Source organism: Salmo salar, chromosome ssa06 (assembly GCF_905237065.1).
Source record: "Salmo salar chromosome ssa06, Ssal_v3.1, whole genome shotgun sequence".
NCBI classification, from domain to species: domain Eukaryota; kingdom Metazoa; phylum Chordata; class Actinopteri; order Salmoniformes; family Salmonidae; genus Salmo; species Salmo salar.
This window is the reverse complement of record NC_059447.1, coordinates 76528754-76545068: the sequence shown is the minus strand read 5'-3', so window position 1 is coordinate 76545068 and position 16315 is coordinate 76528754. Positions and strand designations below refer to the sequence as shown.

Sequence of the window (16315 nt, the reverse complement as noted above, 5' to 3'; positions counted from 1 at the left end):
ACACACATTCACACCAAACAAACACACACTCTCTCCACCAAACCTGCAACATTACAGCAAACCAGCGCCTGCCCTTACTGCTACATACAGCACACAACAAACTGCAGCAGCAGAGGCAGCAGTAGTAGTAGTAGCATGCTCCCACTCAGGGGATATCAGAGATCCTCTATACCGCTTCAACCTCGTCACGCAGCTGTTCCACTGGAGAACTACTGTAGGGATGAGGGCGTAGAGCCCATGTTTAAAAGATGTTCCCTTACGTATGGAGAAACCCTTACTGTTTTCATTCTATTTGCCATGGCTTCCAATTCATTTGTCTTCCTGAGCAAAATAGAACAGCACTTAGCGCAATTTGGTGTAGTGCTACTCAGGAAGCTGTGGAGCATATGGCCTGATTTGCAGCCATTGTACACAAGACTACAATTTGAATGTAATAAGTGGAGATCCAGTTCAGACTCAATCCTTTAAGACTGTGTTAGTTGTTCCGTGTTTTGTAAAAGCACATGCCTGCTTCGTTTGAGGGAGGAGCAGTTTGCTGTTTTCATTTGAGCTGAGATGATTAGCTGTCTGTCGGAGAGAACACACACAAACATACACACGTACGCACACACACACACACACACACACACACACACACACACACACACACACACACACACACACACACACACACACACACACACGTAACACCAGACTACAGATTCTGCTCAACTCTTTTACATCATAAAACCACATTAAAATATTCTCTAATGTTTTCCCCTTAAACATGATTTTTTAAATAAATTTTTCATTCATATAATCCTCTGTGAGGTTATTCTGTTCACATTCATACTTAGCAGGCAGCGAGTCTAACTCATTCTGGTGATTTGTTTAATTTCTCATATACAGTAAGTCATTCATTAAAACCCTGGTGATGAGAGGCTGAGGACAGGGCCCAGATTCACAAAACCTTCTTAAGAAGAAATTTCTTCTTAACTGCTATTTTTCCCTTAACTATGGACTTCAAATCAAATTGCATTAGTCACGTGCGCCGAATACAACAGGTGTAGACCTTACAATGAAATACTTACTTACGAGCCCCTAACCAACAATGCAGTTAAAAAAAAATATGGATAAGAATAAGAAAAAAAGTGACAAGCAATTAAAGAGCAGCAGTAAAATAACCATAGCGTGACTATATACAGGGGGGGGGGTACCGGTACAGATTCAATGTGCGGAGGCACTGGTTAGTTGAGATAATATGTCCATGACAGTAGAGTTATTAAAGTGACTATGCATAGATGATAACAGAGAGGAGCAGCAGCGTAAAAGAGGGAGGGGGGGGGATGGGGTTCAATGCAAATGGTCTGGGTAGCCATTTGATTAGATGTTCAGGAGTCTTAGGGCTTGGGGGTAGAAGCTGGTTAGAAGCCTCTTGGAACTACACTTGGCGCTCCGGTACTGTTTGCCATGTGGTAGCAGAGAGAACAATCTATAACTAGGGTGGCTGGAGTCTTTGACAATTTTTAGAGCCTTCCTCTGACACCACCTGGTATAGAGGTTCTGGATGGCAGGAAGCTTGGCCCCAGTGATGTACTGGTCCGTTCGCACTACCCTCTGTAGTACCTTGCGGTCGGAGGCCAAGCAGTTGCCATACCAGGCAGTGATGCAACCCGTCAGGATGCTCTCAATGGTGCAGCTGTAGAACCTTTTAAGGATCTGAGGACCCATGCCGAATCTTTTCAGTCTCCTGAGGGGGAATAGGTTTTGTCGTACCCTCGTCATGACTGTCTTGGTGCGCTTCGAACATGTTAGTTTGTTGGTGACCTGGACACCAAGGAACTTGAAGCTCTCAACCTTCTCCACTACAGCCCCGTTGATGAGAATGGGGGCGTGCTTGGTCCTCTTTTTTCCTGTATTCCACCATCATCTCCTATGTCTTGATCATGTTGAGGTAGAGGTTGTTGTCCTGGCACCACACGGCCAGGTCTCTGACCTCCTCCCTTTAGTCTGTCTCGTCGTTGTCGGTGATCAGGCCTACCACTGTTGTGTCATCGGCAACTTAATGATGGTGATGGAGTCGTGCCTGGCTGTGCAGTCATGAGTGAACAGGGAGTACAGGAGGGGACTGAGCACACACCACTGAGGGGCCCCTGTGTTGAGGATCAGCGTGGCGGATGTGTTGTTAGCTACCCTTATCACCTGGGGGGCAGCCCGTCAGGAAGTCCAGGATCCAGTTGCAGAGGGAGGTGTTTAGTCCCAGGGTCCTTAGCTTATTGATGAGCTTTGAGGGCACTATGGTGTTGAACGCTGGGCTGTAGTCAATGAATAGCATTCTCACATAGGTGTTATTTTTGTCCAGGTGGGAAAGGGCAGTTTGGAGTGCATTAGAGATTGCATCATCTGTGGATCTGTTGGAGCGGTTTGCAAATTGGAGTGGGTCTAGAGTTTCTGGGATAATGGTGTTGCCAGCCTTTCAAAGCACTTCATGGCTAGAGACGTGAGTGCTACGGGTCGGTAGTCATTTAGGCAGGTTACCTTAGTGTTCTTGGGCACAGGCACTATGGTGGTCTGCTTAAAATATGTTGGTATTACAGACTTCGGACAGGGAGAGGTTGAAAATGTCAGTGAAGACACTTGCCAGTTAGTCATTGCATGCTCACAGTACACGTCCTGGTAATCCGTCTGGCCCTGTGGCCTTGTGAATGTTGGCCTGTGTAAAGGTCTTACTCACTACGGCTGTGGAGAGAGTGATCACACAGTCTTCCAGAACAACTGATGCTCTCATACATGTTTCAGTGTTATTTGACTCAAAGCGATCATAGAAGTAGTTTAGCTCATCTGGTAGGCTCATGTCACTGGGCAGCTCTCGGCTGTTCTTCCCTTTGTAGTCTGTAATGGTTTGCAAGCCCTGCCACATCTGTCTAGCGTCAGAGCCGGTGTAGTACGATTTGATCTTAGTCCTGCATTGACGCTTTGCCTGTTTGATGGTTTATTGGAGGGCATAGCAGGATTTCCTATAAGCTGCAGGGCTAGAGTCCTGCTCTTGATAGCAGCAGATCTAGCCTTTAGCTCAGTGCATCTGTTGCCTGTAATCCATGGCTTCTGGTTGGGGTATGTACGTACGGTCACTATGGGGACGACATCATCGGAGGAATCCCTGAACATATTCCAGTCTGTGCTAGCAAAACAGTCCTGTAGCTTAGCATCTGCTTTTCTGACCACTTTTTTATTGATCTAGTCACTGGTGCTTCCTGCTTTAATTTGTTCTTGTAAGCAGGAATCTGGAGGATAGAATTATGGTCAGATTTGCCAAATGGAGGGTGAGGAAGAGCTTTGTATGCGTCTCTGTGTGTCGAGTAAAGGTGTTTCAGAGTTTTTTCCCTCTGGTTGCACATTTTACATGCTGATAGAAATTTTGTACAATGAATTTAAGTTTCCCTGCATTCCCTGCTACTTTGTGCGCCGCCTGTGGGTAAGCGTTTTCTTGTTTGCTTATGGCAGAATACAGCTCATTCAATGCTGTCTTAGTGCCAGTCTCAGTCTGTTGTGTTATGTAAACAGCTACAAAAAATACAGATGAAAACTCTCTAGGTAGATAGTGTGGTCTACAGCTTATCATGAGATACTCTACCTCAGGCGAGCAATAACTCTACACTTCCTTAGATATCGTGCACTAGATTTTATTTACAAAAATACAACGTCCGCCGCCCCTTGTCTCACCAGATGCAACTGTTCTATCCTGCCGGTACAGCGTATAACCAGCCAGCTGTATGTTGATAGTGTCGTCGTTCAGCCACGACTCCGTGAAGCATAAGATATTACAGTTTTGAATGTCTAGTTGGTAGTTTAATCTTCTCGCTAGGTCATCGATTTTATTCTCCAAAGACTGAATGGAAGGAAGTGGGGGTTTATTCGATCGCCTACGAATTCTCAGAAGGCAAGCTGCCCTCTGGCCCCTTTTTCTCCGCCTTCTCTTCACGCAAATCACGGGGATCTGGGCCTGTTCTCGAAAAGCAGTATATAATTTGCATCGGGCTCGTCAGACTCGTTAAAAGAAAAGAAGGATTCTGCCAGTCCATGTTGAGTAACTGGAGTCCTGATGTCCTGAAATTATTTTCAGTCATAAGAGACGGTAGCGGCAACATTATGTACAAAATCATTTTCAAAACAATGCAAATAAACGAACAAAAAAATACATTCAGTTGGGGACACGTAAAACGTCAGCCTTCTTCTTCTGTGCCATTGTTACGATTTAAGAAGACAGTTAAGCAAAGATCATTAAATCTTAAGATATTTTTTAGGAATTGCACTTATGAACTCTCTTATGAACTTCTTATTTTTTTCTCAAGAAGCTTCTTAAGTTTTTGCGTAAGAAGTGTTTTGTGAATCTGGGCCCAGGACTTGGGGGCACGCAAATAAAATGGCCTTTGGATTAGCATCTTCATTGGTCATGTTGCTGTTTCAGCTCTCCCTTCCTCTTAACTCTGGCCCAGTGCACATGCTACACACACACACACTGAGGCATATGCTAATTCTGGCCTATTAAGCCTCTTGTATGTAATTATCTTCTTCTCTCCTCTCTCTCTCTCTCTGTGTTGGTGTTGTTTTAAACCCCCACTGTGACTCCTGTCAAACATCTGTATAGAGATTGTGAAGATTGTCAAGTGAGAGCATCCTTAGGAGAGATAGTTAGTCATAACCTCACTCATGATTGCTAACAACACCTCCCACACAAATGAATATATTTACATGCACAAACACACTCTCTCTCACACACACACACATATACATATATAGACACACACCTCCCTCCCTGTCATGGGTGCGTGCTGGTGGCAGGGAAGTCAGGCGCAGGATAGTGAACTTGGTATAAACAGAGCAGTTTAATGAATATACAAAAACTCAGAAAACCAAAATATACAAAATAAAATAAAAGGGTGCAAAACCCGTCGCACACCAGAACATAACTTGCACCAATACATACAACAAACAATCACCGACAAGGACATGAGGGGAAACAGAGGGTTAAATACACAACATGTAATTGATGGGATTGGAACCAGGTGTGATGGAAGACAAGACAAAACCAATGGAAAATAAAAAATGGATCAGCGATGGCTGGAAGGTCGGTGACGTCGACCGCCGAACACTGCCCGAACAAGGAGAGGGACCGACTTCGGCGAAAGTCATGACACTCCCACACACACCTTTCCTGATGATTATACCTACAGGGCCATATGGGCTGAGTCAGGCCCTGACCTTGCATGGACGTGTCTGGGTGAATGATTCCCATGAAGAGGTCTGGTCTGGTGAAAAGGACGCAACTTGTCCCATTCAGAAAAAGCTTATTAATGATTTTATATTCATTTCTCAATTTTGGAGATTATTCAGATGCAGTTTGTCATCCTGGATCTCCATCACCAGATTCAGATCACGCATGACTGATTTTGTTTTAAACAGTGGTTTATTAATTGATTTTCCACCGATGTGTATTCATTTCATCAGTCTTTTGTCATTTGTGTTGATTCTTGGTTTCTCATCCTTCAGTGATCGACTCTCCTGTATTATAAATATCGTCAGCTGGTTTTCTAAGTGTTTTTTGATACCCTAATTGTGTCAACTACAAAATCTCATTAATTGACATGAACTGTGCTTTCGACTGAAATAAAACAAAGTCCACGCTTTTACCTGTTTCCTCTCTCTCTCTCTCTCTCTCTCTCTCTCTCTCTCTCTCTCTCTCTCTCTCGCATCTCTTCCTCTATCCCTCACAGACCCTCCATCATTGGGTCTGGAAATGTGCTTTAGAGTACGAGAGTAGAGCACTCCTTTGTGAAGAAATAGCTTTCCTCTAAGCAATCTCCTTCCTATAGCGTCCCACAGTGAGCTGAGTAAATGACACTAGATACTTCATCCCCTCTCTATGGCTCTTCCAGTTCGCTGTTCTAACTCTGAGTTGTTTTCTCCCTGCTTCTCCAGTGTCTCCGCTTCCTATCCATCTCTCTGTGTCCCTCCCAAAGAGTCTTGAAGATAAAATGAGAGATGGTACTGCACCTTCCAACCCCGGTGTTTCTCCTTAACCCGTCAAAGACCCTCTCACAGTGAAATATTTTTTTTATAAGACTACCTTGCTCTTTATCTCGCTCTGTTTCGCTCCCTCTTGTTCTTTCTGTGAGACTCTGCTTCTTCCTGGGTCACCTTAACTCTATCCTAGTCTAACTGCTTCCTCCCCCCCTCCCCGCCCAGACCCTCCGTCGGTGGAGCCTGTTTCATTGGAGATGCGTCAGGGCCTGGGCCGGCCGGTGGCCATAAACTGCCGGGTCCTGCGTGCCCACCCCTCCCGGGTGCTGCGCTACGAGTGGCGGCTGGGGAACCGCCTGCTACACGCTGGACACTTCGACCAGAGCGATGAGACGGAGTACACCGTCAAAAGCCTCAACCGCGAGGGCTGGGGGGAGTACACCTGTGATATCATCAATGAGGCCGGTGCCGGGCGCTGCACCTTCTTGGTAACAGGTAAGGAACACTTGATGTTTTTAAAATGCTTTAAAATACATTTTGATTTGATACTTTCTGTTCCCAGTTGCTGAAATCACTCGATGTCGTTTATAGCGCTTCATTCTGGCTTTACTTGTCCAGTATAAGAATGCTAATTATACTGAACAGAATTTATATTGGCTCTTTCTCTAGGTCTCAAAGCACTTCACATTTTATGAGGTATAACTCACATCATCTTCACCCTCACAATGTGTTAATTAAACCCACCCACTTGGATTGACATGCAGCAGAGCAGCCATTTTGTGTCCCATCTGCTGTGCGTCCTCTCTGTAACAGAGTTCTGAAGCAGGATGAGATTTTCCCATCTCCATCACGGTAATTAAACTTCCCAGTGATGTATTCTTGATGGCTGAATGATGTGAATGATGTCTGCAGCAAATTGAAACTTGCCTGTCAGACGGCTAGGTAGCTACAGTACGTGTGTCATGAGGTAATTGATTGAGAAGGAGTGGGCGAGACAGGGCATAATACAGATTGCCAATTTGAATGCGAGAGACGTCTTCTATAAGATCAATGTCAGTCATAACACCTACCTTTACACATCCCCTAGTTTGTGTCCCAATTGGCACCCTATTCCCTATATAGTGCACTTCTTCTATGGGTCCTGGTAAAAAAAAATGTGCACTAAATAGGGGATAGGGAGCAATTTGGGACGTAGGCCTCTAGATTGCTAATGACAGCTCGAACTATACGGGAAGGACCCGATCCTTCAGACAGGACACAGATCTGTTGGGTAATGCATGGTTATTCCCCTCTGGCTATTTATTGTCAGATTGCCATGCTGCAGTGTTCGTTGTGGAGCGCCTGAAAATAGCAGGAGGACCAGTCAGTGGCCGTGTCATCACTCACACAGAGCGCTTGTGTTTTATGACAGGGACAGATTAGTTTGGAGTGGCAGAGAGAGAGAGAGAAAGAGCGCGATGAGAGAGAGGGCGGGAGAGAGAAAGAAAGGGAGATAGCAAGAGAGAAAGACAGATTGTGAAAAGGAGAGAGAGTGAAACAGACAGTGCCAGGGGACAGTGGCTTAAGTGGCTGAGGATCAAAGTGACAAATACTCTTCAGTCCCCAACCTCTCCATTCCTAATGGGAGGTCTGGGAGATGGAAACCTTCGCCTGGGTCCTGCGTCTCTCTCTCTCTCTCTCTCTCTCTCTCTCTCTCTCTCTCTGCCTCCCTCTGTTTGGTAGTGTCTGTGGTCTTTGTGTCATATATCAGTCCAGCCCCTGAAGACCAGGTAGAGTGGAGGAGGAGAGGAGATAATCATCTCCGGACGTTTGCTTTTCTCAGCGGGGCTCGCATTCTATCACTCACCTCCTTCCTTCCTTCCCTTGTTCTCTACTTCCATCCCTCCCTTCATCCCTCCCTCCATCCATCCTCTCTATCCATCCATCCCTCCCTTCATCCCTCCTTCCCTTGATCCATCTATCCCTCCCCAGGTCGCTCCCTCTATCTCTCCCTCCTCAGTCTATCCACCCCTCCAACCCTCCCTCCCTCTCTCTCCCTCCCTCCATCCCTCTTTCCCTCCATCCCTCTCTCCCTTCATTCTTCCATCCCTCTCTCCTTCCTTCCAGCCCTCCCTCCGTCCCATTGCTCCAGATTCCTACCATCTGGATGTGGCTGCTGCCAAAGCTAAGGCAGCTCCATTAGTTAGTTCTTTTTCATTTAACTAGGCAAGTTTTTTTTTTTTTTCCTTTATTTAACTAGGCAAGTCAGTTAAGAACAAATTCTTATTTACAATGAAGGCCTACCAAAAGGCCTCCTGCGGGGATGGGGGCTGGGATTAAAAATATAAGTAAATTAAATACAAATATAGGACAAAACACACATCACAACAAGAGAGACAACACCACATAAAGAGAGACCTAAGGCAACAACATAGCAAGGCAGCAACACATGGCAACAGAGCATGGTAGCAACACAACATAACAACAACATGGTAGCAACACAAAACATGGTACAAACATTATTGGGCACAAAGGGCAAGAAGGTAGAGACAACAATACATCACACAAACCAGCCACAACTGTCAGTAAGAGTGTCCATGATTGAGTCTTTGAATGAAGAGATTGAGATAAAACTGTCCAGTTTGAGTGTTTGTTGCAGCTCGTTCCAGTCCCTAACAGCAGCGAACTGAAAAGAGGAGCGACCCAGGGATGTGTGTGCTTTGGAGACCTTTAACAGAATGTGACTGGCAGAACGGGTGTTGCATGTGGAGGATGAGGGCTGCAGTAGATATCTCCGATAGGGGGGAGTGAGGCCTAAGAGGGTTTTATAAATGAGAATCAACCAGTGGGTCTTGCGACAGGTATACAGAGATGACCAGTTTACAGAGGAGTATAGAGTGCAGTGATTTGTCCTATAAGGAGCATTGGTGGCAAATCTGATGGCCGAATGGTAAAGAAATGTACCCTGTGCCACCCCATACTCCCTTTCTTAACTACCCCCTCCTCCTCCTCCCATCCTAAAACATGAGCTCTTCCAATGTATCATGCCTCACCTAATCCCTACCACCATCTGGGGCTAGTCCGATCCCTGTCCGTGTCTGCAGCTGTGGCCAGACATAATGTCATAATGTCCTGATTAATAGCATGTTGCTCAGACTCGCCACCGGCTGGGGTTTACTGTTAGACAGTGTGTTAAGTAGCTGACCTGTTTAAGACAAGTCAGACATAACAGTCTGAATGCCAAGTCTCTGGATCAGTGTATTAGATCTCAAGTAGGCCAGTAGAGGAGAAAGTAATCACATGGGAAGATAATCCAAAGATTTACCAATTTGCCTCAAACTAAATTTGTTTCGGTTCTGTGTTGTTTGTTGCACTAAGATCAGCCTTAATTCCCTGGCATAGACTCACTCTTCAAGGACCAGTCCACTCATGTGGATCCTTACATTTTGGCATGGGAGGGAGGGAGGGAGGGAGGGAGGGAGGGAGGGAGGGAGGGAGGGAGGGAGGGAGGGAGGGAGGGAGGGAGGGAGGGAGGGAGGGAAGAGACAATCAGGTCTCTGTTCAGTAAAAATATATCAGTCAAAGCCATTGGCTGAAAGCCAGGGTGGGTTGATTAAATCCAGGGTCTCAGCCATCATGCCAGGGCATACACTCCAAAGCCGGACAGCAGGCCATGCTCAGGGGCAAACACACACACTCTTTATCACACTGCTGGTCAGGAGCCAGGCCATGCCAGGGGGCATGTGTTATGTGTGTGTGTGTATGTGAGTGTGTGTGTGTGAGTATGTGTGTGCCAGGCTGCGCTGGACATCTGTGGTAGCAGTGGCTTTAGTGAGATGAGATGGCCCTTCAGTCCTGCCAGAGCAGAGTGGCAGGCAGCATCTTCAGAGGGTTTAATCTGCACCACTGAGCTCTGGCAGGAACCTGGCACCACAGGGCAGGATGATCCCTGCAGGCCCTTCATCTCAGGGTGGCATACATTACTCATGCAACAATTTCTAATATTTTACTGAGTTACAGTTCATACAAATTACAGTTACAGTTCATATCAGTCAATTTAAATGAATTCATTAGGCCCTAATCTATGGATTTCACATGACTGGGAAAGAGCACAGTCATAGGCCCACCCATTTGGGAGCCAGGCCACCCACTGGGGGGCCAGGTCCAGAGTTTTTCCCCACAAAAAGGCTTTATTACAGACAGAAATACTCCTCAACATCAAAGGGTTTAATCTGCACCACTGAGCCTTATTGGCAGGATAGGATAGTGTTCTTCAATCCTGGTCCTGGGGTCCTTCGGTCCTGGTCAGAGTGTGAAGGATTTTGTTACAGCCCAACACAAACACATCTGATGCTGTTAATTAAAGGTTTAATGATCAGTTGAATCAGGCTTGTTAGTATTGGGTGGAAACAAATGCCTGCACTCCCTGTACCTATAATAAAGAATTCTATCTTAAATCAATATAGAGTAAAACAGTTCTGCAGGATTAGCGCTCAGAGCATATTGTAAATACTTACAAGAGAAGAGAATACCTGCACTCACTGTTCAGATGCCCCCCAGAGATTTCTACCACTGCAGTCAAATTCTTTCTCCATTAAAATTCTGGAAGCATACGAACAGCGTGTGGGTATTCTTCTTTTTTATCACATCATATATCATATACTCTAGTATTCTGCACCTGTACACTGTGTACCTGGAAACGCAGAGCATATTCCCTCTGCTCAGACTAGCAGTGTGACAGTGATGGATAGCCAATGATGACTGACATGATGTGCTTTAGAAACCAACAGGGAGCTTAAGAATAGTGTCATCTATCTGTTATAGAGGAGTCTGTCAGCCCTGAAGGACAGGAGCATAATGTACAGGTTATATACAGTCACGTGACGTGTAATCCTTTTTGATTAAAAGCCCGATAAGTATCTGTATACTCAGCATAGTGCCATTATCATATGTAAGAAATTGTGACATTTACAGGGGCAATCTGCAGTTGTTACATCAATTTTTGGACTTTGAAATTAATGATATGAACCCAATGATTCTTGAGCAATATACTGTAACTTAGAAATGTCAAACCCCATCAGAACCCAAAATAGAGGATTGTCAAACTGTGTTTGTAAACAAAGTAAATGTAAACAAACAATATATAGCCTCAAATCATGGTTCCGACTATATTTTTGATATCATGGATGGTCAGTCCTTGAATACATACGTCTATGAATTTGAAAGGTGGCACATTTCTTCAGCCCCATCCCTCAAGGTCTTACCGTAACAGGGGGAGACGCTTTATTCTTATTCCAACTGCTGATTGCCGCTTTAAGTTAAATATGTCTTTAATCCAAACCCAGCCAACTGTTATTACAACAATAGTAAAATTGTAACCGTAGCTCAGTTAATATGAATAATACATCCCTCCTCTATAGAGCACATTTCCCTTGGCATTCAGAATCCAGACTAGAACATTGTCATGTTCTATGTCTAGACAAATTTGTTGGACAAAGGCACTGTGATGTTTGGGAAGCAGAGTTTGATCCTCATGAGGGGAAACAGATTTGTATGTGTTTCTTTGAACAACTGTGTTCTTTGAACCACTCTCCAAACTGAGTCTAGGGTACAGTTAAGCCACTGGAAAACAAATCTGTCATTGTGTATTTATTGCCACCATTTCAAACGCTTGGATATTTCACTCCGAAGCAGGCTTTTGTTTTTTGACGCTTTGCTCGAGTTTGGGTTACACATCATTTAGTTTTGTTCACATTTTCGTTTTGTTTTGGTTTCAATGTATATTAACATATTTTATGCCAGTTTGTTTTACTCATAAACACCAATGATTATTCATTTAGCATGGTCAGTAGCATACGTCTAGCTGCTATACAACTTGTGACTGGAGCAGCGTTGTGTTCATAAGGATCCACATCCCACATCTATGTTAATATGAGGAAGGTAAAGACAGACTACCATATCACTGCTGGACAGCATGGTGCCGACAGAGATGGTCGCCTCGCTTGGGGTTCTTAGGAAACTATGCAGTATTTTGTTTTTTTATGTTTTATTTCTTAGATTGTTACCCCAGGAAATCTTAAGTCTTATTACATACAGCCGGGAAGAACTAATGGAATATAAGAGCAACGTCAACTTACCAACATTATGACCAGGAATATGACTTTCCAGAAGCAGATCCTCTGTTCGGACCACCACCCAGGACGATGGAGCTAATTCCAGTAGGCAATCCAAAACAACAACGCCGCAGAAGGGGCAGACGGAGCGGCGACCTGGCCAGGCTCCATAGACGTGCACATCGCACACCGCTCCCGAGTATACTACTAGACAATGTCCAGTCTCTTGACAACATGGTAGACGAAATTCGAGCATGGGTTGCCTTCCAGAGAGACATCAGAGATTGTAACATTCTCTGTTTCATGGAAACATGGCTCTCTCGGGATATGTTGTCGGAATTGGTTCGGCCACCGGGCTTCTCCATGCATCGCGCCGACAGAGATAAACACCTCTCTGGGAAAAGAAAGGGCGGGGGTGTATGCTTTATGATTAACGACTCATTGTGTAATCATAACAACATACAGATACTCAAGTCCTTCTGCTCACCTGATCTAGAATTCCTTACAATCAAGTGCCGGCCATTTTACCTACCAAGAGAATTCTTGTCAGTTATAGTCATATCTGTGTATATTCCCCCTAAAGCAGACACCAAGACGGCCATCAAGTAACTTCACTGGACTATTGCGAACTGGAAACCATACATCCTGAGTCTACATTTATTGTAGCTGGGGATTTTAACAAAGCAAATTTGAGAACAGGTCTACCTAAATTCTTCCAGCATATTGATTGCGCTACGGGCATACGCAATACCCTCGACCACTGCTACTCTAACTTCCACGATGTATACAAAGCCCTCCCCGCCCTCCCTTCGGAAAATCCGACCACGACGCCATCTTGCTCCTTCCGTCTTATAGGCAGAAACTCAAACAGGATGTACCAGGGATGAGAACCATTCAACGCTGGTCCGACCAATCAGAAGCCAGGCTTCAAGATTGTTTTGATCACGCGGACTGGAATATGTTCTAGTCAGCCTCAGAGAACGACATTCATCTATACGTTGACTCGGTGAGTGTGTTTATAAAGAAGTGCATTGGTGATGTTGTATTCACTGTGACTATTAAAACCTACCCTAACCAGAAACCATGGATGGAAGACGGCATTCGCGCAAAACTGAAAGCGCGATCCACCACAATTAACCATGTAAAGAGGTCTGGAAATATGTCTGAATATAAACAGTGTAGCTATTCCCTCCGTGAGGCAATCAAACAAGCAGAATGTGATAGGGTCTACAGGAAATCACGGACTACAAAAATAAATCCAGCCACGTCGCAGACACCAACGTCACGCTTCCAGACAAACTAAACACCTTATTTGCCCGCTTTGAGGATAATACAGTGCCACCGTTGCGGCCCGCTAACAAGGACTGTGCCCCACCCCCCTCTCATTCTCCGTGGCTGACGTGAGTAAAACATTTTAAAGTGTTAACCCTCGCAAGGCTGCTGGCCCAGACGGAATCCCTAGCCGCGTCCTCAAAGCATGCGCAGACCAGCTGGCTGGTGTGTTTACAGACATATTCAATCACTCCCTATCCCAGTCTGTTGTCCCCACATGCTTCAAGATGGCTACCATTGTTCCTGTACCCAAGAAGGCAAAGATAACTGAACTAAATGACTACCGCCTGTAGCACTCACTTATGTCATCATGAAGTGCTTTGAGAGACTAGTCAAGGATCATATCACCTCCACCTTACCAGCCACCCTAGACCCACTTCAGTTTGCATACCGCCGCAACAGGTCCACAGACGACACAATCGCCATCAGACTGCACACTGCCCTATCCCATCTGGACAAAAGGAATACCTATGTAAGAATGCTGTTCATTGACTACAGCTCAGCATTCAACACCATAGTACCCTCCAAGCTCATCATCAAGCTGGAGGCCCTGGGTCTCAACCCCGCCCTGTGCAATTGGGTCCTGGACTTTCTGAAGGGCCGCCCCCAGGTGGTGAAGGTAGGAAACATCTACACTTTTCTGACCCTGAACAATGGGGCCCCACAAGGGTGCGTGCTCAGCCCCCTCCTGTACTCCCTGTTCACCCATGACTGCATGGCTATGCACGCCTCCAACTCAATCATCAAGTTTGCAGACGACACAATAGTAGTGGGCTTGATTACCATCAACGACAAGACAGCCTACAGGGAGGAGGTGAGGGCGCTCGGAGTGTGGTGTCAGGAAAACAACCTCTCACTCAACATCAACAAAACAAAGGAGATGATCGTGGACTTCAGGAAACAGCATCGAAGGGACAGCAGTGGAGAAGGTGTTAAGTTTTAAGTTCCTCGGCGTACACATCACAGACAAACTGAAATGGTCAACTCACACAGACAGTGTTGTAAGGACACAACAGTGCCTCTTCAACCTCAGGAGGCTGAAAAAATTTGGCTTGAGACCCAGTCACTGGCCACTTTAATAAATGGATCACAAGTCACTTTATACAATGCACTCTAAATTATGCCACTTTATTAATGTTAACATGTCTTCCATTACTCATATCACATGTATTTTATACCATCTATTGCACCTTGCCTATGCCGCTCGGCAGTCGCTCATCCATATACTTACATATATGTCATGTCTTTGGCTATGGCGGATTAAGTGATATGACATGCTAACTTATAAAATGATTTCTCTGTAATTAATATTACCTGATTAAGCTAATCATGTAAATGTAATTAACTAGAAAGTCGGGGCACCACGGAAGAACGTTTATAGAGCTGTTATCTTCCGAATAAACTCTTAAAATACTTTGTAATATTTTACATCGATAGCAGTCAATATTAACCCTTGTCTTATTTTCAGTCTCATAATGAAAGTTGTAAATTCTTGGCTATCTTCACGAACCCTGGCTAACAAGTTGAATCAGCAATACAAAATTGGGTTTAATTATTTATTTACTAAATACCTAACTAATCACACAGAATTACAAATACACAGAATACAATGATGTCATACAGAAAACGTCCCGGTAGACGGAACAGATATGACGGCTGGTTACACAAAGGAAAGGAGGTTGGGCTTGAATGAAAGAGCGGGAAGATTTAGGAACAGAGAAACAGCAGCTATGCTATCGTAAATACATTATCTTATGCATTCTAAATTACCGCCCATTTGGAAAAGGAAAATGCAATAAATATTTACTCTGAGCTGCACTTCGGTAGATTGGTCGTAGATGCTGGCCGGGTTGGCCAACAGATCTTCCTGGCCGGAAGAATGTCAATGGTGGTCAATTGGAGACGTGGTGGTATCTTTGTCTGGTTGTTAGACTGGATGCATCGTCCGTCCTTTCCTAGCCCACGTAAGCAGCGGCCGCTGCTAACTCAACGGCTAGGAAGTAGCACTTCTGTAGTGAATAAGCTCAAAGTTCATACCATTCGCCACCAAAGCTCACGCCGAGGTTGGCTTAGTTCTGTTCTTGACATGTGTGTCCTTCTAACGTAGAGGCTGCAGACCTCCCGCACTGGAACCACTGGTTATCTTTTCGTCAAAGGCTTATATAGTGGAGAGGGGGGGAGGTGTTTCATCGTTTATAACCCCTGTCTCTTCACAGGGTTGGGCCACTGATCGAGCAGGGCACTTTCCTTATGAAAACCCAAATCTCTCATTCGGAAGCTAAAATTACATTTCATCTCCTAACAAACATTTTCAATATCAAACATTTCAATTGCATAACAATTCCATGTGACTCTGATAACTAGAGGGCGTATACTTTCTCAGGTACAGTTTATGTCGTCCTGTCATCAGTCATAATGTCTCAGATGACAACCGAACTGACATACATACTCATTACGTTCCCAAACATATTTCCAACTGGTTTTATTAACAAAATATGTGGTACCTTTCCCCATTTGTTTGATGTTCCCAGACTCTCTATATTTAACACAGGCTATTCAAGTCCTTCAGTAGACTCAGAGAGGGGAAGGGAGAAAGGTATTTATGGGGGGGGGGGTCATAAACCTTACCCACAGGCCAACGTCATGACATATACATATTCTCATTCACCCCTTTAGATGTGTGTATTAGGTAGTTGTTGGGGAATTGTTAGATTACTTGTTAGATATTACTGCACTGTCGGAACTAGAAGCACAAGCATTTCGCTACACTCGCATTAACATCTGCTAACCATGTGTAACCGACAAAAAATTTGATTTGATTATAAATACAATTATGTTCATAAACTACTGAAATCAAATGGGTAGTGGTGGTGGGTAGGTACAATAGGGGG

At 44.8% G+C, this 16315-nt stretch overlaps 1 protein-coding gene across 2 annotated transcripts in view; it reads left to right on the top strand.

Annotated features, from left to right (window-relative positions):
* The window catches only part of LOC106608081 (MAM domain-containing glycosylphosphatidylinositol anchor protein 2), a 398494-nt gene that overhangs the window by 292649 nt on the left and 89530 nt on the right, over positions 1–16315 (top strand). For both annotated transcript variants that reach the window (XM_014205777.2, XM_014205779.2), the window contains exon 10: positions 6226–6495. In XM_014205777.2, the coding sequence (XP_014061252.2) occupies positions 6226–6495 (270 nt within the window). The remainder of the gene's footprint in view (positions 1–6225; positions 6496–16315) is intronic.